The sequence below is a fragment of the Aquarana catesbeiana genome, linkage group LG05 (genome assembly GCF_042186555.1).
Source record: "Aquarana catesbeiana isolate 2022-GZ linkage group LG05, ASM4218655v1, whole genome shotgun sequence".
Taxonomy (NCBI): domain Eukaryota; kingdom Metazoa; phylum Chordata; class Amphibia; order Anura; family Ranidae; genus Aquarana; species Aquarana catesbeiana.
The window spans coordinates 21,802,585-21,825,868 of record NC_133328.1 but is presented as its reverse complement, the minus strand read 5'-3'; the positions used below and the strand labels follow the sequence as shown (position 1 = coordinate 21,825,868).

The window sequence follows — 23,284 nt, the reverse complement described above, 5'->3', positions numbered from 1 at the left end:
AAAATATATATATATATATATATATATATATATATATATATATATATATATATATATATATATATATATATATATATATATATATGATTTTAGAATTTTTAGATTTCTTTTTTATGTTTACCAAATTTATTTAAAATAAAATGCACTTTGTGTAAACTTCTATTTAGTGATCCTTTAAATAGAAAACGATCTTTAAAGATAATTTTTTTTTTCAAATAACAAACATGTTATACTTACCTCCACTGTGCAGCTCGTTTTGCACAGAGTGGCCCCGAACCTGGGCTTCTGGGGTCCCCCGGTGGCTGTCATAGAATGCATTAAGGTGAAAAAAACTTTTACCTTTACAACCCCTTTTAAGATACCTTAATAATTTTGGTTTATTCAGAATTAAATGGAGCTTAGTTATGTAGCATGAGACTGTATATTCTGCAATATTTACATTTTTGGTAAACTCATTCAGTGAATCCAAGCTCTGCAAGCTGAGATAACCTGCACTGCATTGATGCATTCACACAATTTCACAGTAACCGTGAGATAAAACAAGGTTGAGGAATATTCCCTTTTCCCATTGTTTTGCAAATCTATGTACACTACAAACTGTTTGATTGAAGAGAAATGCATCTGTACCAGGCTCTAAGTGTGAGGAGGAAGGGCAAGCAGTAAAAATGAAAGTGAAACCTTCTAAGCAGCTTATAAACCTTTTGTGATCTTTCTGCACATCGCTTGAAGTGCTTTATTCCTCTCTTGAGGAGCAAAATGGCAGCAGGCCATAAAAGAGACCTAGTTTGGGAATATTTACTAACCTGACAGATTATTATTATTATTCTAAATAGGAAACCTTAATTTTGTTTGTAAATATTAAAGATTCTAAATACCAGCAAGAATGAGTCCTTACGTTTAAAGAGCACCTGTCATTTCAGATCCATCATGGCAGCGCCTGTTAGCGGACATCCACTCACCTGCTGACGTCACGTCCCTCACCTTGTTGTGTCCCTGCCGCGTCACCAGCCGTCCCATTAAAGTGAATGGAACTGTTGGTGAGTCAACAGCGGGTCAGAGGAGGAGCCGGGACAGAGATGACAGTTGCTCTTGAAAAATTATGGTTTAAAGCGGGATTCCGGCCAGCGCAAATTTTTTTTTAAAGTCAGCAGCTACAAACACTGTAGCTGCTGACTTTAAATAAGTACTTGCCTGTCCTGGGTGCCTGCGATGTCGGCTGCCCGAGGCCGACCCGTCCCTCGGCTCTCAGGTCCCGGCACCGCCATCCTAGGTAAGGGAAACAGGCAGTGGAGCCTTGCGACTTGACTGCCAGTTTCCTACTGTGCACGCGCAAGCGGCACAGCGCTCTGTGCATGGCCCCGTGGTGTTCTGGGAACACGCACAGTTCCCAGAAGGCAATGGGGCTGCTCACTGAGGAGCAGGACACGCCGTGGAATAGGAAGAGGCAGATTAGGAAGACTGCCTAGCAACAAGGGTTCAGGTAAGTTTAAAAAAAATTTTTTTTTTCAAATGTTTTTTTTTTTTTAATTCTTTTTAGGATTTTTCATGCAATTTTTTATTTTAGGGTGGCCCTCCACTTTAAATCAAGTCTTTTTTGCAAGTGATTTAAATCGAATCCACCCTGTCTGCTGTACTTTTTGTTCCAGGTATTTTCTCCTCTCCGGCAGCCTCCTATCATTGTGAACAAGCGACAAGCGGCTTCAGACAAGGTTAATGGGTCGTACGTCTTGTTATCGGCCCTCGTGGTAATCTCGCTGAATTAAAGCGCGAGGCGATCGCTCTCTTCTGTCTTTATTAACACGCTTGTAGTCTTGTCCTTGGATTAGGTCTGCCGTCTGTATGAGACGTCCCGACGTAATTAATTTGAGCTACAAAATAAAGTGAGTGAGGATGAAGGTGTATGGGGGGGGAGGCTCACATGTATCGTGTTCTGAACGCCATTTTCTGTGAACGACCGTTAATTCTCATTCTACGCTGGCTAGGCGTGTGCATGTCCGTGTGCTACAAAGAATCAGTTGCTTGCTTGTAATAGAAACCCTTTTTGATGACATTCTGAAAGGGTTGGAGGAGCTCGGGCTTGGTGGGCCTTAGTTTGGGATCACCTAAAGAAGCACTCTGCCCAAAAAATATTCACTTTTTGCTGTATCTTTTTTTTTTATGTTTCCTGGAGTTGTGCTTTAATTCGTCTTTGGAGGGTTTGAAATCAGTGCAGCGCCGCAGATGCGCCATCTCACAGATTTTTAGGGCGGTGCCATTGACGGCATTTGCCGCTGATTTGACATTTCAAAATGCTCCTGTGTGAACCAGGGCTGAATGAATTTTTATAAGGCTGGTGAAATATTCCATTATAATTGGTCCCAGGAGTTATTATGTGGATGCATCAGGGCTGCCATTTAAATTTCTTCTTTATTATAAGATCAGGAGGGAGAATAGGAGGTGGTTACTTTTAGCAGCTGATCGGCCATCCTCCAGCTCCGGTGTTCTTTGTTCACAAGGTTACAGTCTGTTTTATTATAACTTCACCCAGACTTATTTCAGGAGATGAAAAATTCCCAACTAACCGGCATTTTTCTTTTCTTCCCATACAGACATTTTATGAATAAGCATCAGAAGCCAGTGCTAACGGGCCAGAGGTTTAAAACCAGAAAGAGGGGTAAGTGTACCACCGGCCGAGACCACAAAGCAGACTAATGGGTGTTAAAGGGTCAGTCCACCCAAAGTGATATTTCAGTGTTTGGTGGAAGCTGGAGAGAGAAATCAATTTCTTCTGTTACTTGGCAATCCTGTCGATGAGATCCTTGTGCTGAGTTCCTCAGTCTGTGCACCTGCTGTGCCCATTATGAGGGGTTCCCACCATCCCTGTGCTGAGTTCCCAGGTCTGTACATCTGCTGTGCCCATTATGAGGGGTTCCCACCATCCCTGTGCTGAGTTCCCGGGTCTGTACACCTGCTGTGCCCATTATGAGGGGTTCCCACCATCCCTGTGCTGAGTTCCCGGGTCTGTACACCTGCTGTGCCCATTATGAGGGGTTCCCACCATCCCTGTGCTGAGTTCCCAGGTCTGTACACCTGCTGTGCCCATTATGAGGGGTTCCCACCATCCCTGTGGTGAGTTCCTCAGTCTGTGCACCTGCTGTGCCCAATATGAGGGGTTCCCACCATCCTTGTGCTGAGTTCCCAGGTCTGTACCCCTGCTGTGCTCATTATGAGGGGTTCCCACCATCCCTGTGCTGAGTTCCCAGGTCTGTACACCTGCTGTGCCCATTATGAGAGATTCCCACCAACCCCTGTCAGGTTTCTGCTGCTATCCATGGACTCAGAAGATTTCCCTTCATTTTCTGTCCTTGTGACAACAAATTCACCAGACAGGAAGTGAGGGAAAATCTATAACGGCTAGTTTACACTTGCTTCAAAACATAGCTTCGGACACGCTATGGTAAAGATCGCTGAACGCCAGTCAAAGCTCTTGTCACTAAATAAAATGGTTAGCTTACAGTCCTGTTTACACCTTTCTTTTGCTTGGTGCTTCGGTGGGGCTTCGATGAGGCTTCAAGCGAGCTTTGCCATAGACTTCTATGGAGGCTTTGAAGACTCTTTGAAGCACCACTGAAGCTACATGGGGTATAATTTTTGAAGCGATGCTGAAGCAATGCAAAAACAAGGTGTTAAACAGGACTGTAAACTAACCGTTTTATTTAGTGACAGGAGCTTTGACTGGCGTTCTGAGAGCTTTAACAAAGCCTGTCTGAAGCCTTGTTGAAGTCGAAGCAAGTGTAAATGGGCCCTAAAGCTCTCTGAATGCTAGTCACAGCTCTTGTCACTAAATTTAAATGGTTGGCTTACAGTCCTGTTTATACCTGCTTTTGCTTGGTGCCTCAATGAGGTTTCGATGGAGCTTCAATGAGGCTTTGGAGGAGCTTCAATGGGGCTTCGATGAGGCTTTGGTGGAGCTTCGGTGGGGCTTTGGCGGAGCTTCAGTGGGGCTTTGATGAGGCTTTGATGAGGCTTTGGTGGGGCTTTGATGAGGCTTTGGTGGGGCTTTGGTGGGGCTTTGGTGGGGCTTTGGTGGGGCTTTGGTGGGGCTTTGGTGGGGCTTTGGTGGGGCTTTGGTGGGGCTTCGAGGGGGCTTTGATGAGGCTTTGAGGATGCTTTGGGGCTTTGGTGGGGCTTTGGTGGGGCTTTGGTGGGGCTTTGGTGGGGCTTTGGTGGGGCTTCGAGGGGGCTTTGAGGATGCTTTGAGGAGGCTTTGGGGCTTTGGTGGGGCTTCGGTGAGGCTTCGGTGAGGCTTTGGTGAGGCTTTGGTGGGGCTTCGGTAAGGCTTTGGTGGGGCTTTGGTGGGGCTTTGGTGGGGCTTTGATGAGGCTTTGGTGGGGCTTTGATGAGGCTTTGGTGGGGCTTTGGTGGGGCTTCGAGGGGGCTTTGAGGATGCTTTGAGGAGGCTTTGGGGCTTTGGTGGGGCTTCGGTGAGGCTTTGGTGGGGCTTTGGTGGGGCTTTGGTGGGGCTTTGGTGAGGCTTTGGTGGGGCTTTGATGAGGCTTTGGTGGGGCTTTGATGAGGCTTTGGTGGGGCTTCGAGGGGGCTTTGAGGAGGCTTTGAGGCTTTGGTGAGGCTTTGGTGGGGCTTCGATGAGGCTTTGGGGCTTTGGTGAGGCTTTGGTGGGGCTTTGGTGAGGCTTTGGTGGGGCTTTGGTGGGGCTTCGAGGGGGCTTTGATGAGGCTTTGAGGATGCTTTGAGGAGGCTTTGGGGCTTTGGGGCTTTGGTGGGGCTTTGGTGGGGCTTTGGTGGGGCTTCGAGGGGGCTTTGAGGATGCTTTGAGGAGGCTTTGGGGCTTTGGTGGGGCTTTGGTGAGGCTTTGGTGGGGCTTCGGTGAGGCTTTGGTGGGGCTTTGATGAGGCTTTGGTGGGGCTTTGGTGGGGCTTCGAGGGGGCTTTGAGGATGCTTTGAGGAGGCTTTGGGGCTTTGGGGCTTTGGTGGGGCTTCGAGGGGGCTTTGAGGAGGCTTTGAGGAGGCTTTGGGGCTTTGGTGAGGCTTTGGTGGGGCTTCGATGAGGCTTTGGTGAGGCTTTGGTGGGGCTTTGGTGAGGCTTTGGTGGGGCTTTGATGAGGCTTTGGTGGGGCTTCGAGGGGGCTTTGATGAGGCTTTGATGAGGCTTTGGTGGGGCTTTGGTGGGGCTTTGGTGGGGCTTTGGTGGGGCTTTGGTGGGGCTTTGGTGGGGCTTCGAGGGGGCTTTGAGGATGCTTTGAGGAGGCTTTGGGGCTTTGGTGGGGCTTCGGTGAGGCTTTGGTGAGGCTTTGGTGGGGGCTTTGGTGTCACAAGATTAATGCCTGTATTATCAGCTCCATCTAGTGACCAAAATGTGGTACACTTAAAGTGGGATTCCGGCCTGAAAAAAAATAAATTTAAAAGTCAGCAGCTACAAACACTGCAGCTGCTGACTTTAAATAAGTACACTTACCTGTCCTGGGTGCCCGCGATGTCAGCCGCCCGAGGCCGACCCGCCCCTCGGCTCTCGGGTCCCGGCACCGCCATCCTAAGTAAGGGAAACAGGCAGTGGAGCCTTGCAGCTTCACTGCCAGTTTCCTACGGCGCACGCGTGAGTGGCGCGGCACGGCGCTCCACTCTGTGAATGGCCCCGTGGTGTTCTGGGAACACACACAGTTCCCAGAAGACAACGGGGCTGCTCACCGAGGAGAAGAACACGCCGCGGAATAGGAAGAGGCAGATTAGGAAGACTGCCTAGCAACAAGGGTTTAGGTAAGTTTAAATTTTTTTTTTTTTCTTTTTCAAAATTTTTTTTTCTTCTTTAGGATTTTTGGTGATTTTTTTTTTTTCAGGGTGGCCCTCCACTTTAAGTCAACATTTCAGAAAACTATACTTCTATTTTGGCCACTAGATGGAGCTGATGATACAGGCATTAATCTCTTAGCTAAAATACAGTGACATTACGTTCAGCTTGCATGAATGCTGATATTATAAATAGATTTCTTAAATTCTGCTGGAGTAATATTTTTAAAATGTGTATTTTTCCCACGCTCCTGCAGATGAAAAAGAGAAATTTGAACCTACAGTGTTTCGGGATACGATCATCCAGGGCCTCAATGAAGCTGGCGCTGACTTGGAGGCAGTAGCGAAATTTCTTGACACAACAGGCTCCCGATTAGATTACCGCCGCTATGCTGACACGCTGTTTGACATTCTCATAGCCGGGAGCATGCTAGGTAAGGACGAATCCGGCATTTTTTTTTTTTCAGAAATTATTTAGCTTTTAGAAATGTGTCTACATTGCAATTTACGAGTTTTTTTTCCGTTTTTATTTGTGGCTAATTTAAAAGTATGTGCTGTGATTGGTTATTCAGCATTTTATTAATGGGCTCTATTTGCACCTAGTGAGACCTCCAATCCCCACGTGGCATAGTCACCAGTTTATTTATTAAATCTGAACGTTAACTTGCTGCTTCCCGTGTAACACCATATACAGCAACAAGAAAAACTATGTGAACCCCATATTTGCCATAAAATATCATCTGATCCTCATGTAAGTTACAACAATAGACAAACACGATGTGCTTAAAGGAGAAGTACAGCCTGAGCTCGTTTGCCTGTACTACTTTTGTGGATAAACAGGAGTGCAGTACCTTCTGCACTCCTGTGACCCATTTTCAGCAGACGGCTGTCGGCTAGCCTCGCAGAGCCGGTCCAGGCTTGGGAAAGGTGGCGACCATATGGTTGGGATCCACCCACATGCCTGGACCGGCACCCGGCTCAGCCACTCAGTGAGCCACTGAGAGCCTGAGCCGTCCGTTCACAGCCCACCGCGTGCAGGGGGGGGGGGGGGCGGCGGCGCATAGCAGAGAGTGGAGACTGATTGTCACTAGCTCTCTGCTCAGGGAGCTGCGAGAACCGAGCGGCCGGCGGGGTTTGATCGATCGGTTCTCAGTGTTAGCGCCGGGCAAGACCGATGCTGCATCTTCCTAGGTAAGTATGATTCAAAGAAAAAAAAGTATTCCTATACATCTTTTTTAAGCTGATAAAACACAGACTATTCAAATCTCTCCTGTCTTTATTGAACACGCCCATTAAACATTCACAGTGCTGGGGAAAATAGTAAGTGAATCCATGGGCTTAATTACTTCAACTTAATCTAATTGGCGTCAGTAGTCTACACACCTGGAGCCTAGTTAATGAAATGAGTTTGGAGTGTGGTTTAGAGCTACTTTTAATAAAAAGACACTCAAACATTTTAAGATTGCTGTTCATAAGAAGCATCAGCTAATGTGAGCCATGCCTCACAAAAATGAGCTCTCTGAAGACATCAAGAATAGTTGATTTGTATAATGTGTGGCAGCAGAAGAGTGGCCTTTAACACCCATACACCGCATATATGTGTTGCTAGGCAGCCATTGTTTCTGTGCTGAGAGCGCGCTCAAAGACAGCTCTGTCCGGACTAAAGATCAGTAGCTGGTGGGAATGATTCCAAATCATTTGACCACTGTGATGGCCAATCCCGTTGGTCACATGATCTTTGATCCTTCCTGCACCTGGGCAGGGGGTGTTCAGAACTATTTAAAGGGATGCTGTGGCAGGTGGGAAGGACATTTCTTGTGGTTGGCCACCGGGTTTGCACACATCTCAGGAGGGTTTTGTCCCACTCCTCTTTGCAGATCCTCTCCAAGACATTAAGGTTTTGATGCTAACATTTGGTAACTCAAACCCTCAGCTCCCACCACATATTTTCTATGGGATTAAGGTCTGGAGACTTACTAGGCCACTCCAAAACCTTAATGTGCTTCTCCTTGAGCCACTCCTTTGTTGCCTTGGTCATGTGTTTTGGGTCATTGTCGTCATGCTGGAATACATATACATGACCCATTTTCAATGCCCTGGCTGAGGGAAGGAGGTGCTCACCCAAGATTTGACGGTACATGGCACCGTACATCATCACTTTGATGCGGTGAAGTTGTCATGTCGCCTTAGCATAAAAACACCTACCAAGCATAATTTTTCCACTTCCCATGTGTGACGGTGGGGATGGTGTTCTTGGGGTCATAGGTAGCATTCCTCCTCCTCCTCCAAACACGGCGAGTTGAGTTGATGCCAAAGAGCTCGATTTTGGTCTCATCTGACCTCAACACTTTCACCCAGTTCTCCTCTGAATCATTCAGATGTTCATTAGCAAACTTCAGATGGGCCTGTACATGTGCTTTCTTGAGCAGGGGGACCTTGCGGGCACTGCAGGATTTCAGTCCTTCACAGCGTAGTGTTACCAATTGTTCTCTTGGTGACTATGGCCCCAGCTACCTTCAGATCATTGACAAGATTCTCCCGTGTAGTTCTGGGCTGATTCCTCACCGTTCTCATGATCATTGAAACTTCACGAGTTGAGATCTTACATGGAGCCCCAGACCGAGGGAGGCTGACAGTTATTTTCTGAATAATCGCACCAACTGTTGTCACCCTCTCACCAAGCTGCTTGGTGATGGTCTTGGAGCCCATTGCAGCTTTGTGTAGGTCTACAATCTTGTCCCTGACATCCTTGGACAGCTCTTTGGTCTTGGCCATGGTGGAGAGATTGGAATCTGATTTCTTCTATGGACAGGTGTCTTTTATACAGGTAACAAGCTGAGATTCGGGGCACTCCGTTTAAGAGAGTACTCCTAATCTCAGCTTCTTACCTGTATGGAAGACACCTGGGAGCCAGAAATCTTGCTGATTGATAGGGGTTCAAATACTTATTTCACTCATTAAAATGCAAATCAATTTATAACTTTTTTGAAATGCGTTTTTCTAGATTTGTGTTGTTGTTGTTCTGTGTCTCGCTGTTAAAATAAACCTACCATTAAAATTATAGACTGATCATTTCTTTGTCAGTGGGCAAATGTACAAAATCAGCAGGGGACTGAATACTTTTTTCCCCTCACTGTAAGTGATCATATAATAAGTCAGCAGCTACAGTATTTGTAGCTGCTGACTTTTAAAGTGTTACTAAACCCAGTAATATGAAAATAGTTCATCTGCGCCCCCCCCCCCCCCCCCCCACAGTGCCCACAGCTTATAAATCTTCTTTTTACATAAAAATATTGCCACTATATATACTTTTTTGGCTGATCTGTATACCACGGTCAGTGATAAACTGCACAGTTTCTCTAGTGCTGAGAGTTCAGGTAGGAGGAGATTTCCACTGCAGCCTGTATACAGGCCCACATGTGTGACGCCAATATCATGTGACCTGGCTATCTCTGAGAACAAGTAAATGTTCTCTCCAGCATAAAAGACACTGAGCATGTTCAGGTTGGCTACTGCCTGTGTGTTTGCTGGCCTTCCCAAGATGAACAATGCAAGAAGGGAAGGATCTGTGCATACAGGATCAAACAGCCTTTTTACACAATGCAGAAGATTAACCCCTTAACCTCCCTGGCGGTATTCCCGAGTGTGGCTCGGGGTTAAAATTCAGTACCATTAGCGGTAACCCCGAGCCACACTCGGGATCGCATTGCAGGATCCTGGGGCGGCGTTACTTACCTTGTCCCCGGGATCCTGCGATGTCCCCCGCAGTGTCCGAGGGCTCCGTCCTCCTCCGAAGCCTCTCCGTGCCAGGCTCCGTTCCCTGCGAGCGTCGCGACGCACGGGGGCGGAGCCTGGCGGCAAATTCAAAAAACTGTCAAAATCATAACACATACAGTACTGTAATCTTACAGATTACAGTACTGTATGAAATGATTTCACATCCCTTTTGTCCCCAGTGCTCTGGCCCATGCCCTGCATGCAGTTTTACATGATATACACTGTTCTTTCTGCCTGGAAACTGGAGATTGTCCATAGCAACCAAAAAGTGTCCCTTTACGTCAAAAGTGGCTTTAGACCAGCTAGAAAACAGCGATAGTAAATTAGAACACTTGCAGAATTGAGCGATAGTGAATTGTGGGTAAATTTATTTTATTATTTTTTTTAATTTTTTTTAATTATTTATTTTTATTTATTATATTATAATTTATGTTTTTGTGTTTCAAACTTTATCATACCCGGGATATCTACTAGACTCTGGTTTGGACAGATTTAAGTGTGTTATTGTTAAGAATTACAGACCTACAATATAAAACGCCAAATTTCCATGCAAAATAATGGTACCGCTTTCAGCACCTAAAATCCGAAATAATCATACCGCCAGGGAGGTTAAGTTGCACAGTGAGTATAACAAGCATGCGATTCTGCATATACATACAGACCGATTTTTACTGTTGTGGGTTCAGTAACACTTGATTTTTTTTATTTTTTTTCCCCAGGTGGAACACTGCTTTAGTGTTCTACTTCTAGCAGTTGTTGGAGAAAATCAATAGAATAACTACAATAACTGCAAAATGAACATTCATTTTGAGTTTATCTGATGTTGCCATTAGGACACTTCTATAGTTTTATTTTTTATCTTAAAGCAACCTTGTATCACAGTGCGTCCCCCTCTCACTATGTTTTCCGTCCTCCTAATAACGTGCCGCAGGAAGCGATTGACATCAGGCACAACATTATCTGTGTCTATTAGATTTATGGTTCAGTGGATTTTCAGGATAAGGTGATTTCAGCTTTTTGGAGGGGATCAGATTGATACCCCTGTCACAGTCAGACGGCACTGGGAAATCAATTCGGAAACTCTGGTAGAAGCGAGCAGACACCCGGAGGGCGGCAATAAAGTGTTGCGTTTTCGATTGTAGATGGCGATTCGCACATTGGCGGGATATTTTCTTCACAGTTCTGAGGAAATTATCATTTTAAAGTCATTGTCCACTCCGGGGTAAATTGCCAACCCGTCCGAGGAATGAAAATACGTGTGCGATGAACTATTGTGGGATAGAAAGCTGTCTGCCAGAGGCGCAAAAAAGGCAGCGTGATTTATAACACCAAGGAGGCTTTTATTCCCTGGCAGGTTAATTCGAAGTCACACTGATCAAAGAGTTTGGTGTAGTTAAGAGGGAATACATCCAATCTTTTTGTGAAAAAAAAAAAAAATAGAAGAAAACAAGTTGAACTGAAACAATCATGATTAAAAGAAAGAAAAGATAGAATTGAACTAAAACAATTATTTTGTTTAACCCCTTCACACCTAAGGGTAAAACAAATCTTAATGCCTAAGCACAATTTTGCAACTTTGACATGTGTTAGTAAAACTGTACATATCGTCACAACTACTTTGTGTATCCAGGTGGATTATACCAAATTTTTTTTTTTTTTTTTTTTTCATGACAAATTGGGCTTTCTTTGGTGGTAAATAGGTATAGATAGCTCCTGATTTTTTTTATTTTTAATAAAAAGGAAAACTAGCCCAGAATAGTAAAAAAAAAAAAAAATTAGGATTTAGCTGTATATTTCTTATTACTACTATATCCTTACACCAGGGAACGAACCAAAATTCTCCTGCACTTGACGATCGCAGCGATACCACATACTCTATGTGTATGGCAGTTGTTTGTACCCGTAGTACAGCCCAGAAACAATAGTGCGCCTTTTTTATTTTTTTTTTATTTTTGGTCCTACCTAAAACACTGTTGCTAATTTAAAAAAAAAAACAAAGAAAAACCCTGACGTTTGACCAACCACTGACCTGGATCAAACCTTGATCTAGGTATTTTTTTTTTTTTTTTCTTTAATTCTTCTTCTTTTTTCTTCTTTCTTCTTTCTTCTTTTTCCACTTTTCTTCTTTTTCCACTTTCTTCTTTCTTCTTTTTACACTTTTTCTTTTTCTTTTTACACTTTTTCTTTTTCTTTTTCTTTTTACACTTTTTTCGTTTTCTTTTTCTTTTTACACTTTTCTTTTTCTTTTTACACTTTTCTTTTTCTTTTTACACTTTTCTTTTTCGTTTTTACACTTTTCGTTTTCTTTTTACACTTTTCGTTTTCTTTTTACACTTTTCGTTTTCTTTTTACACTTTTCGTTTTCTTTTTACACTTTTCGTTTTCTTTTTACACTTTTCGTTTTCTTTTTACACTTTTCGTTTTCGTTTTCTTTTTACACTTTTCGTTTTCGTTTTCTTTTTACACATTTTTCGTTTTCGTTTTCTTTTTACACTTTTCGTTTTCTTTTTACACTTTTCGTTTTCTTTTTACACTTTTCGTTTTCGTTTTTCTTTTTACACTTTTCGTTTTCAATTTCTTTTTACACTTTTCTTTTTCAATTTCTTTTTACACTTTTCTTTTTCAATTTCTTTTTACACTTCACTTTTTATTTATTTATTTTTTTTTCTTCCCCTCTGCGGCTGCATATGTGTTACGTTGGCGAAAAGGGGGTTAAAGAAAAAAGTTGACCTTAAAACCCAGCTGAACTTCCAGTTGTAGTAGGCCTCATGCACACTAAACGCTCCAGCGTTAGCTGTTAAAAATGCACAATTTGTCGTGTGTTTGTTTTTTTTTTTTTTTTTAGCAAAGCTATACTCTCACAAAAGCTTGAGGCCCAAAAACACTCCAGCTGCGTTTTACAGCATTAGAGCACTTTACAGCTCTTCAAACTAGCCACTAGCTCTAGGTGTTTTTTCCAGCCTGAAAACGCTCCTGCCAAAAAATGCCGATAACAGGGTATGTGTGCATGAACACATAGGATAACATGCTGGGGAGTTCACTGGCTGAAAGAAAAAAAATAAACGCCTGATGCCCCAAACAGCAGCTGTAAAAACGCACAGTGTGCTTGAGGCCTAATTCGGCTAAATACATTCCAGGTGCATCAAATCAAAAGGTATGCAAAGCCGTATGCTTTCTAAAGCAGCCACAGTCTAAGTAGAAAACCCTGTCCCCCCCCCCCCCCCCCCCGCCAGCATGCTGCAGAGAAGGAACCCTGATCTCTGTGCAGAAACAGTGGTCTCTCTGCAACCGACTGACATGCCCTTTGCAGAGTCAAAGCTTAGAGCTCTTCAATTATCAAAGCACTTGCTCTCTTCTGGTTGGAGAGCTGTAGCATTGACTCAGCCAGTGTGTCGGACCTTTGCAGGGGGACCACTGCTTCCACGTGGAGAGCAAGTGCCCTTTCCTGTAGCATGTAGGCAGAGGATAGGCTTTTCTACTCGGGCTGTGGCTGCTTTCTAAAGAAGGCAAACTGTAAGGCTTAGCACACTTTTTTTTTTTTTTTTTTTATTCATTTAAATGACAAGTTCAGTTGGGCAATTTTTCTTTTTTTTTGTTCTTGATTTTTATAGAGTGTGGAAGAGTTAACTTTTCACCAGCTTTTAATTTAACCGTGCAACACCTGTCCAAGGAATGAGGCTCTAATTGGCTTCAAAAAAGGGTAGGCTCGGGGCGCAGAGCACTGTGCCCTGAGCCCTCCCAGTTCTGTGACAATAGCCAGCCCCCACCCCACCCCACAAAAAAAAATTTAAAAAAACAGCCATCACTGCTCAGCAATAAAAACAACCCTAGACCTATGCATTCTGCTACAAATGTTGCCTGTGTACTCTTTGACCTTCTGTCCTGCCAGGTAATGAGGGGAGGGCTATTTCCAATGGAAACACGGGCAGCAGTAAAAGCTTGGCAGAGGTTTTATCAAAAGGAAATAAAAACAAAAAAAAAATAATATTCAGGCTGGAGTTCACAACCGTTCTGGGGATGACAAGTTTCCTGGGCTCTGAGATTTCCCATCACTCCCTGTCCTGGAGAGGCAAGGGGAAATTAGAGCAATTCTCCCCAAAGTGAGAGAGCGTCTCATCTTAGACAGTTGTCACCAGAACATATGTCCCTACTGGAATATTTCCTTTAGTCCGGCCTTTCTCAACCTTTTCAAACACAGAGGAACCCTTGAACTAACTTTCAAGGTCTCAGGGAACTCCTTATAAAAATGACTATATCTACTCATCAACTCAACTCATGATACATTAGTGTGATGGTCGGTGGGAAGAATGCTTCTTACACTTGTGGTCATTGGGAAGAATTACCCCCTTTTTATATATAGCTAAAAAGATCAGTGGTGTCAGTGGGAACCTATCTGAGAGGCAGAAATTGCTAATTTCTCAAGGAACCCCTAGCAACCTCTGGAGGGAACCCTGCTTGAGAAGACCTGCCCTAGGCTATTGCTGTGGTGACAATTCTTGTATTTTTGTTTTGGGGATAATGGCCAACAGGACAAATAGAGCGGTTATCCTCCACCAAAGTGAACTAAAAAAGTGCATGTGAAACACACACACACAAAGTGTACAAGGGTGTGTCAAATGGTCCCCCTCCCGAAGAAGGACCCTCTCTGGCGTAAGGCACACTCAGGTCCACCTAGACCAAAAGGCCCAGTGGACTCCGCTCCTTATGATCGGCCAAAGAGAGACACCCATCCAAAGCAGGGGAACAAGAAACCCAAGACCCACATCTTACAATCCTAGATATATATTATCTTACATAATTTCTCATGACATCACATATTATTCTATATATACGCAGTGCATAATAGATGTTTTTCTATTCCTAGCTCCAGGCGGCACTCGCATAGACGATGGAGACAAAACCAAGGTGGCCAATCACTGTGTTTTTGGAGCCAATGAGGATTATGAGACCATGCGTAATTATGCCCAGGTAGGCTATGAAAAGTTCTAGCACATCCCTGACTGTTTTGTATAAAAAGTCTTCATTCAAGTCAAACAAGACTTTTTTTTATTTCGATCTTTTCTATAAGGAACACAATAACTGGATTGTTGAAAAATGTCCATTGGGTAAAAGTGGTTTTCCTGGCTATGCAGTGTGAGCCCATTATGTATTCTGCAACTGCTAAGTTTTAATGAGTGGAAAATGTAGCAAATCATGAAATGCAGCCTGGCATGTAATTCATAAAACTTTTTTATCTTTTTTTTCTTTTAATTTTTTTCTTTTTTCTTTTACTTTTGTTGAAAGTTATGCCCAAGAGCATGTCCCAAAAGGTGCCTTTTGTTGCCAGCATTAATCTTTGTGCCTCTCCGATTAAGTTTCACTTTACTACCTCTAAAAGACTTTACTGACTTCCCGACCAAGCCCCGCCCACAGGCCAGTAAGCGTGCCTTTAGTGGCCACTGATGTGCTGTTATTGGAGAAGGGGTAATAGCAATTTGGCAGGCCTTAGCACGGAAATCAAGGCAGTTCCCACTAAAATAAAGTGGAACCATTATATGGTTTTGGTAAATTTAAAGGAGAATTATACAAGAAAATTGTATAATGTATGGCCAGAAGATCAGTAGTTAGTAGTGTATCAATAGTCACAGGTATATCTGAGAGATCAGTGATAAGCAGGATGTCAAGGGGGAAATCCATGATCGGTGTCAGCAGTAAGGTCAGAGGTCAGTAGGGTACTATGAGGGAGCTCAGTGGTCAATAGGTTATCAAGAAGAATATCTGTTATCAGTTGGGTGTCAGGAGGGAGACCAGGGGTCAGTTGGGTGTCAGGAGGGAGACCAGGGGTCATTTGGGTGTCAGGAGGTAGACCAGGGGTCAGGAGGGAGCTCAATGGTCAGTTGGGTGTCAGGAGGGAGCTCAATGGTCAGTTGGGTGTCAGGAGGGACACCAGGGGTCAGTTGGGTGTCAGGAGGGAGCTCAATGGTCAGTTGGGTGTCAGGAGGGAGCTCAATGGTCAGTTGGGTGTCAGGAGGGAGACAAGGGGTCAGTTGGGTGTCAGGAGGGAGCTCAATGGTCAGTTGGGTGTCAGGAGGGAGACAAGGGGTCAGTTGGGTGTCAGGAGGGAGCTCAATGGTCAGTTGGGTGTCAGGAGTTAGACCAGGGGTCAGTTGGGTGTCAGGAGGGAGACCAGGGGTCAGTTGGGTGTCAGGAGGGAGACCAGGGGTCATTTGGGTGTCAGGAGGGAGACCAGGGGTCAGGAGGGAGATCAATGGTCAGTTGGGTGTCAGGAGGGAGCTCAATGGTCAGTTGGGTGTCAGGAGGGAGACCAGGGGTCAGTTGGGTGTCAGGAGGGAGCTCAATGGTCAGTTGGGTGTCAGGAGGGAGACCAGGGGTCAGTTGGGTGTCAGGAGGGAGACCAGGGGTCAGTTGGGTGTCAGGAGGGAGACCAGGGGTCAGTTGGGTGTCAGGAGGGAGACCAGGGGTCAGTTGGGTGTCAGGAGGGAGACCAGGGGTCAGTTGGGTGTCAGGAGGGAGACCAGGGGTCATTTGGGTGTCAGGAGGGAGACCAGGGGTCAGGAGGGAGCTCAATGGTCAGTTGGGTGTCAGGAGGGAGCTCAATGGTCAGTTGGGTGTCAGGAGGGAGCTCAATGGTCAGTTGGGTGTCAGGAGGGAGACCAGGGGTCAGTTGGGTGTCAGGAGGGAGCTCAATGGTCAGTTGGGTGTCAGGAGGGAGACCAGGGGTCAGTTGGGTGTCAGGAGGGAGACCAGGGGTCAGTTGGGTGTCAGGAGGGAGACCAGGGGTCAGGAGGGAGCTCAATGGTCAGTTGGGTGTCAGGAGGGAGCTCAATGGTCAGTTGGGTGTCAGGAGGGAGCTCAATGGTCAGTTGGGTGTCAGGAGGGAGCTCAATGGTCAGTTGGGTGTTGGGACAATTTATTTATTTAATTTTTTTTCCTTTTTAAACCCCTACTCACCTGGTAGTGAGTTCTGCAGATTTCAAGAACTTACCCACCAAGCGGATCCAGTGTTGTCCAGCTGAGATTCTGGCAGCGCTGGGCCCTGCACCGCCATATTTTGGTGTGACATCATCCAGAGGCTGCTGGCTGTTCCAGGTTCAGCCAGCGCACCTCCCGATGACACCCTGCTAGGCCCGCCCCCTCTATCTTTATAAAATGAAAGGCTTTGCTGCCCCCAGGGATATGTGGCGTGCATATCCCAGGAGGCAAAGGGAGGACATTGCACGCCATTCGCCTAGGCAAATGACATGGCAAGGGAATGTAGGTCTAAAGAATTTTGTAAAATTATTTTTTTTTTTTTTAAAAAGCCCATACTCGGTGGAGAGGAGGGAATTGTGGTTTAGACGGTGAAGATCCACTTTAAGGTCTAACAGATTAGCCTTAAAGCAGAACTTCACCTGTATGTACTGGACATCCTTCCACGTGCAAATCTGCAATTTTTTTTTTTTTTGGCAGTTATGTTTTTTTTTTTTTTTGCCTGCCAGCCCCTCGGCTTCTATTCTGGCCTAGAGAAGAAGGACGTCTCTAGCGATGTGAAGCTTTGTGGGATATTCCCGTCGCATATCCCAGGATGCTTCACTTGCAGTTTACAGGCCCTGGACGAGGACAAGCAAAGATGGCAGCGCAGGACAGGGGCTGTGACGGCTGCGCAGCGGATCACAGCAGGACAATACTGGATTCGGTGGGCACTTAGTTACCTGAATTGAGGACAAACCAGCCTAATGGGTAAAAGGGGTGAGGGGTAGAAATCGGAGGCCATACTAAAATGTTGTCTTTTAAAATGGGCTATACTGTATGTTTACAAGCTGCAATATTTTTTTATTGTATTCATTCTTAAAGTGGTTTTATATATTTGTTTTATGAAATTAGGAAAATAACCTGTCTTCCTGTGTAGATGAAAACAAATTAAGCAGAAATAAAGTACATCGTCCGACTTACAGTACTCACTAGTCTATTCTACCATGTCCTGCAGGTCTTCAGCAAACTGATCAGGAGATATAAATACCTGGAAAAAGCCTTTGAAGATGAAATTAAGAAGGTAAGTTAAGCTATAGAGGTTGGGCAGGGGCTGGACATTGCAAATGACTCCTACGTTGACACTTTCCCCATATATAGAATGCATTACGGAGCTCTCCCCCCCCCCCCCCCCCTCTGATTATCCCCATTGGAAATGTAGCCATTAGTAGGAATCACAAGGTCCTCCAGTTGGAAACGCAAGTTCTGGGATGGGATCGGTTGACTATTGCGGATCCCCATTCAGTCCAGTTTCATAGGGCTTTGCAGCCGACGTCTTTTATATTTTTCTTTTGGTTTACTATTTTTTTTTATCCGCCCCTGAGGCAGTGGGATTTTGAACCCATGAAACGCGTTGTTTATTTTCCAACTGGGCCCCCGGACTTCATCAGCGTGAAAGAGATGGTGGGAGATAACTTTTTGTATTTAAGGATACATATATGAATACAATGCTGTAGGGTGTGGGGGATGATGGCAGACTGTAAATTGATTATTACAGCTGTTGTGGAATATATTGCTCTGTAATATTATATTAGCCTTTGGTGGCACACATACCACACATTTTTAAGGAGTTGGTGACCATTTGTTAAGTCAATGTAAATTTACAAAGAATTTTACACTATACCTACAAGTTTGTGTTTTACATCCGTGAAGGGTGCCTCTAGAGTGTCATATATTTTGGTGTTTCATGGGCCCAAGCAACCCCACCCCTATACCAACAGTTACTACTCTTGACCCCTCTAAAAGTCATTATCCCCCCCCCCTTTTTTTTTAAGCTTTTTTTAATTTTTTTTTTATCTCCCCCTCCCCTTTTTTTATTCCCCCCCCCCTTTTTTTATCCCCCCCCTTTTTTTTTACCCCCCCCCCCTTTTTTTTTTTATCCCCTTCATCTTTCTGTGACTCTCCTTTCTTCTCTCTTCTTTTCCATATTATGTCCCTGCATACCCAAAACGGAAGTTATAGTTATTTTACAGGATCTGACCTCAACCACCAAACTTTGCTAGAAATATGTTATGTCATTATCTATAAACAATTAAAGTTTAGCAGGCAGTACAAGGGACTCAAAATTGTTATAATTGTATGATTCGACTCTACAACACAGAGAAGACTCCGGCATTATTGATATACGTTGGACATTATTATGTACTCATGACCTAGCAATAGCCTTACCTTCATTGTCTTGTCTTAGTTAACTGGAACAAAACCACATCAAGAAGTTATTTAGATCGATTTTATTCCGATTGGTTACTACCAAAAAATTTGCTGGGGATTCGGATTTTTAAAATGCCTGTCTTCCGTTCCCAACCCACAGAAACCACCCGCAGCAGGGGGATCTGGTGGGCAGGAAGGGTTGATCTGTGTGGCAGGGGGATACATCTAGGAACAAATTGCTTGTATGGCTCCCCTGCAGGAAGATCCATAAAGGGGATTGGTTTCTGTAATCGCCCCCCTGCTGCACCGATCACCCTCTCCTGTCCACGATCAGATTTACCCCATTGTTTTCTATGCCTGGAGCGGAACTTCAGTAACTTTCATCTTTCAATCTATTAAATCTTCTGCCCTTGTTGTTGTTTTAACTTTTGGATAGTATTTTTTTTTTTCTGCCAGTAAATCCCTTATACAGCCCACTTCCTGTTTCTTGTCTGGTAAAAAAGCCTAGGCTTATGATATCATGCACAGCTCTCTCTCTCTCACCCTAGTGAGAGTTTGCCAGGAAGGGAGGGAGGATGAGTCTTAAAAGGTCCAATGAGAGCTGCAGAGCTGAAGGTGTGCCTTTGTGTGAGTCCAGGAAATTAACAGGCAGCAGCTTCAGCTGCCCACAGTTAAAATTGTTGCAGCCAGACTCAGCGAAGGGAGATTTCTGCAGCATATTTGGCAAGTACAGAATTCCATTATATATAGAATAATAAGCAAAGATGTTTTTATTACAAATTATGTGAGCAGACTGCAGTTCCTCTTTGAGTTTATGCATGAACAGGAGCCTCTGTCTCATGTTCGTTCATCTGCACTGCAGCTGAGTCTGCAGAGAAAGGGACTGGGGAATGTTTCCTCAAAAGTGAGACTTCAGGGGTCTTAGACTGATATTTCACCAAAGCGTTAGGGGAAAAAAATGTTAAAATTAAAAAAAATGTAGTAAATTAACCACTTGCCGTCCGCTGCATGCCGATATACATCGGCACAATGGCAGCGGTGGGCAAATGGGCGTACCTGTACGTCCCCTTTAATTGGCGGGGCTAGCTGGCGTGTGCCCGCCGTGTACAGCGTGACCGTGCCCGCGGGACCCGTGGACTCGCTGTCCCGGTGATCGTGTCACGGAGCCGCAGAATGGGGAGATGCCTATGTAAACAAGGCATTTCCCTGTTCTGCCTTGTGACATGACAGAGATCACTGCTCCCCGTCATCGGGAAGAGGTGATCGCTGTCATGTGAGTGGAAGCCCATCCCCCCCCAAAGTTAGAATCACTCCCTAGGACACACTTAACCCCTTGATCGCCCCCTAGTGTTTAACTCCTTCCCTGCCAGTGTCATTTACACAATAATCGGTTCATTTTTATAGCACTGATCACTGTATAAATGACAATGGTCCCAAAATAGTGTAAAACGTGTCCGATGTGTCCACCATAATGTTGCAGTCACAATAAAAATCGCAGATCGCCGCCATTACTAATTAAAAAAAAAAAAATGAATAATGCCATAAAACTATCCCCTATTTTGTAGATGATATAACTTTTGCGCAAACCAATTAATATGCGCTTATTTGATTTTTACCAAAAATATGTAGAAGAATACATATCGGCCTAAACTGAGGGAAACATTTGGGGTTTTTTAAATATATTTTTGGGAGATATTTATTATAGCAAAAAGTAAAAAAAAAATAGCCTTTTTTCAAAATTGTCGCTCTTTTTATTTGTGGGAAAAAAAGGACGTCAATTTTGTTTGGGTGCAACGTCGCACGGCCGCGCAATTGTCAGTTAAAGCGTCGCAGTGACAAATTACAAAAAGTGCTCTGGTCAGGAAGGGGGTAAAATCTTCCGGGGCTGAAGCGGTTAATTAACAAAAAAAGTTTTTTTTTTGTTTTTTTTTAATTTAGCTTCGCCAGTGTAGACAGAAATCCAGGCCATGGATTGGGGCCCAGCATCAATGGGCTTTTGTTCATGTCTGAACTGCTTCTCGGCCAATAGGAATGCAATAGCGGCTTAAAGCAAGTTGGTGCAGGTCAGAAGGAAGCCAGCTGAAGGTCAAATGCACCTGTCAATGGAGGCAGAATGATCCTAGAAGCACCTTTTCTACTTTGTGTCAAATACAAGTGCAATGCAAGCGTAAGGGCTCATTCACACCATCATAATTGGACAGCAAATGGCCCCGTGTCCTATGGCTTCAGTTCAGTAAAGCTTGTGGACATTTGAGAGCGGAGGATAGATTGCAATAGCCTGACACCTTTGCAAGGGCTGCCTGTTGAGCATTGCTGTTCTGTAAAATTGCAGATGACTAATTACTGGTAGGTGAGTGTTCATGGACCAGTAACTAATAGATATTGGGAAACCCGTTTTCATCTTGCTGTGCATTGTTTTCTTGTAAAGCTGGTCTCTGAATACTTTCTTTTTTTTTTTTTTTTTTTAAACTACTTCAGCTTCTACTGTTTCTCAAGGCATTTTCGGACAGTGAACAGACCAAGCTAGCTGTGCTGACCGGCATATTATTGGCCGGTGGAACCCTCCCAGCCACTATTCTCACAAGTCTCTTTTCCGAGAATATCGTCAAAGAAGGTACTCCATGATTTTTATTTTTTTGTTTTATGAAGATGTTTTCTGCTCTCCAGCAGAAGGTGTAAAACCATTCCACGTGTCCCCCCTCACCCCTCTGGCTGATTTATGGGGCTTCCTCTTCCAAAAATCCCACCGCTCAACTGATTTAATGTGGCAAAGCAGTTACAGGACGACCATCACCTCAAGATAGTCTCTTCCTGCGTAGAAACCAATTCCTCTTCCTTGGGATTCGATGGGTAGTGCACACAATAGACCAGGGATCTCCAAACTACGGCCCTCCAGCTGTTGCGGAACTACACGTCCCAGGAGGCATTGTAAAACACAGACATGACTAGGCATGATGGGAATTGTAGTTCCTTAACAACTGGAGGGCCATAGTTTGGAGACCCCTGCTAGACCATCATTTATAAAGCAGTGGGTTTCTGAGGCCATGCTGTTTTGCTCCAAAAATAGTCACTTCAGTTCTACAATCCTATGAAAAGAAAATTCCTGTTTACCTACTGCCTAATCTGCACATGAGTGGGATAATTGAAGTACTTATTGATGGGGTTAAATGGGGCAGAGAGAAGGCGTTGCATCGCTTCCTCACCGCCAGTCAGTAGCCTCTGGACTTTGCTCCTAACACGGATCGGGCTTCATAGGCAGGGGCGATTAAGGCCTCGTTTAGACTAGTGGTTGGAGGGCAGCACAAATGTGCATATAAACTAGACACTGATCTAAATCTACTCTTCATGTGCTTTTACTAAAGAATGTTGCATATACAAAATGTGTACAGTTGTGGGAAAACCATACAGGGCATCACAAACATGCTTATACAAAGACGCAGGCTAACTAGCCTTTCCTAGCAAATGAACATTGCCAATAGTATGTATGCAGTAAGGGAACTATAAAAAACACTTCTGGTATAGCTGGTCCTCAATTTCCTCCTTGAACAGGACTTTACATATTAAGTTTATAAAAGAAACCAGTATGTTCTGGTTTTCTTTTAGTATAAATTTAATGTTGGCACCAGGTGAAGTCCTATTTTCCATTTGTGCCACTGGCTTTTTATTTAGAAGGTTTGTTAGCTACTCCCACATATAGGAATCTTGGAAATGAGGGGACTTGTGGGACTTTTAAGGATGCAAACGATTAAAAATTGTATTAACATTTCATTATTGGTTCACAATGTTAATAAGATTTCGTGGTAAAATCATACACAATCTGTACATAGTCTTGTTGTTATTTCCTTTAGTGGTACAGCAGTATAAATTCCCAACATGTTTCGCCACTTTTGTGGCTTCTTCAGGGAAAATCACAGTCGCTAATGATCTGAAAGCGATGTCAGAAAAACAGAATATAGCTAACAATAGCATACTAGTATAACACATAATTCACAAAATATTAGTTATTCAGTATTCACAGTATTGGCCTTGTGCCATATGGGCATACCCCTTTCTACTTCCATCACCTTCTTACACCAGTGAAACATTCAGGGAAACATTTCCCAAGTCACTCAGGCTGCGTAATTCCAGGTTTAATTTCTGCTTAATGGCTGCATTGTTTATCAGGACAGGCTTGTTTGACAAGTATTTTTATGTTTCTTAAGCTCTTATAGTTAAGTGTCCATACTCTGGCCACAAGTTAATTTTAAATCAATTTAATACATTTTAGATGACCCATGTTCTAGTGGTAACAATATGGCTGTATGTTATATCTTACAGGCATTTCTGCCTCTTTCGCTGTAAAACTTTTTAAAGCATGGATGTCCGAGAAAGATGCCAACTCTGTGACGTCATCGTTACGGAAAGCCAATCTGGACAAGCGGTTACTGGTATGTGTATGGTCCAGCAGGAATATGTGCATTAAATGTGTTTTTTTTTTTTTTTTTTATTTCGCTTCAATGTTGCATTTGACTATTTACCTTTAGTAAAGCCTTCTTAGAACAAAGTATTTTAGTTCTAACTGGTA

At 44.0% G+C, this 23,284-nt stretch overlaps 1 protein-coding gene across 1 annotated transcript in view; it reads left to right on the top strand.

The window, feature by feature from the left end:
* The window catches only part of BZW2 (basic leucine zipper and W2 domains 2), an 89,202-nt gene that overhangs the window by 46,133 nt on the left and 19,785 nt on the right, over positions 1-23,284 (top strand). The window contains exons 2-7 of the mRNA XM_073629514.1: positions 2,589-2,653; positions 6,042-6,218; positions 14,426-14,529; positions 17,528-17,593; positions 21,199-21,334; positions 23,038-23,147. Coding sequence (XP_073485615.1) covers positions 2,596-2,653; positions 6,042-6,218; positions 14,426-14,529; positions 17,528-17,593; positions 21,199-21,334; positions 23,038-23,147 — 651 coding nt within the window. The 5' untranslated portion in view covers positions 2,589-2,595. The remainder of the gene's footprint in view (positions 1-2,588; positions 2,654-6,041; positions 6,219-14,425; positions 14,530-17,527; positions 17,594-21,198; positions 21,335-23,037; positions 23,148-23,284) is intronic.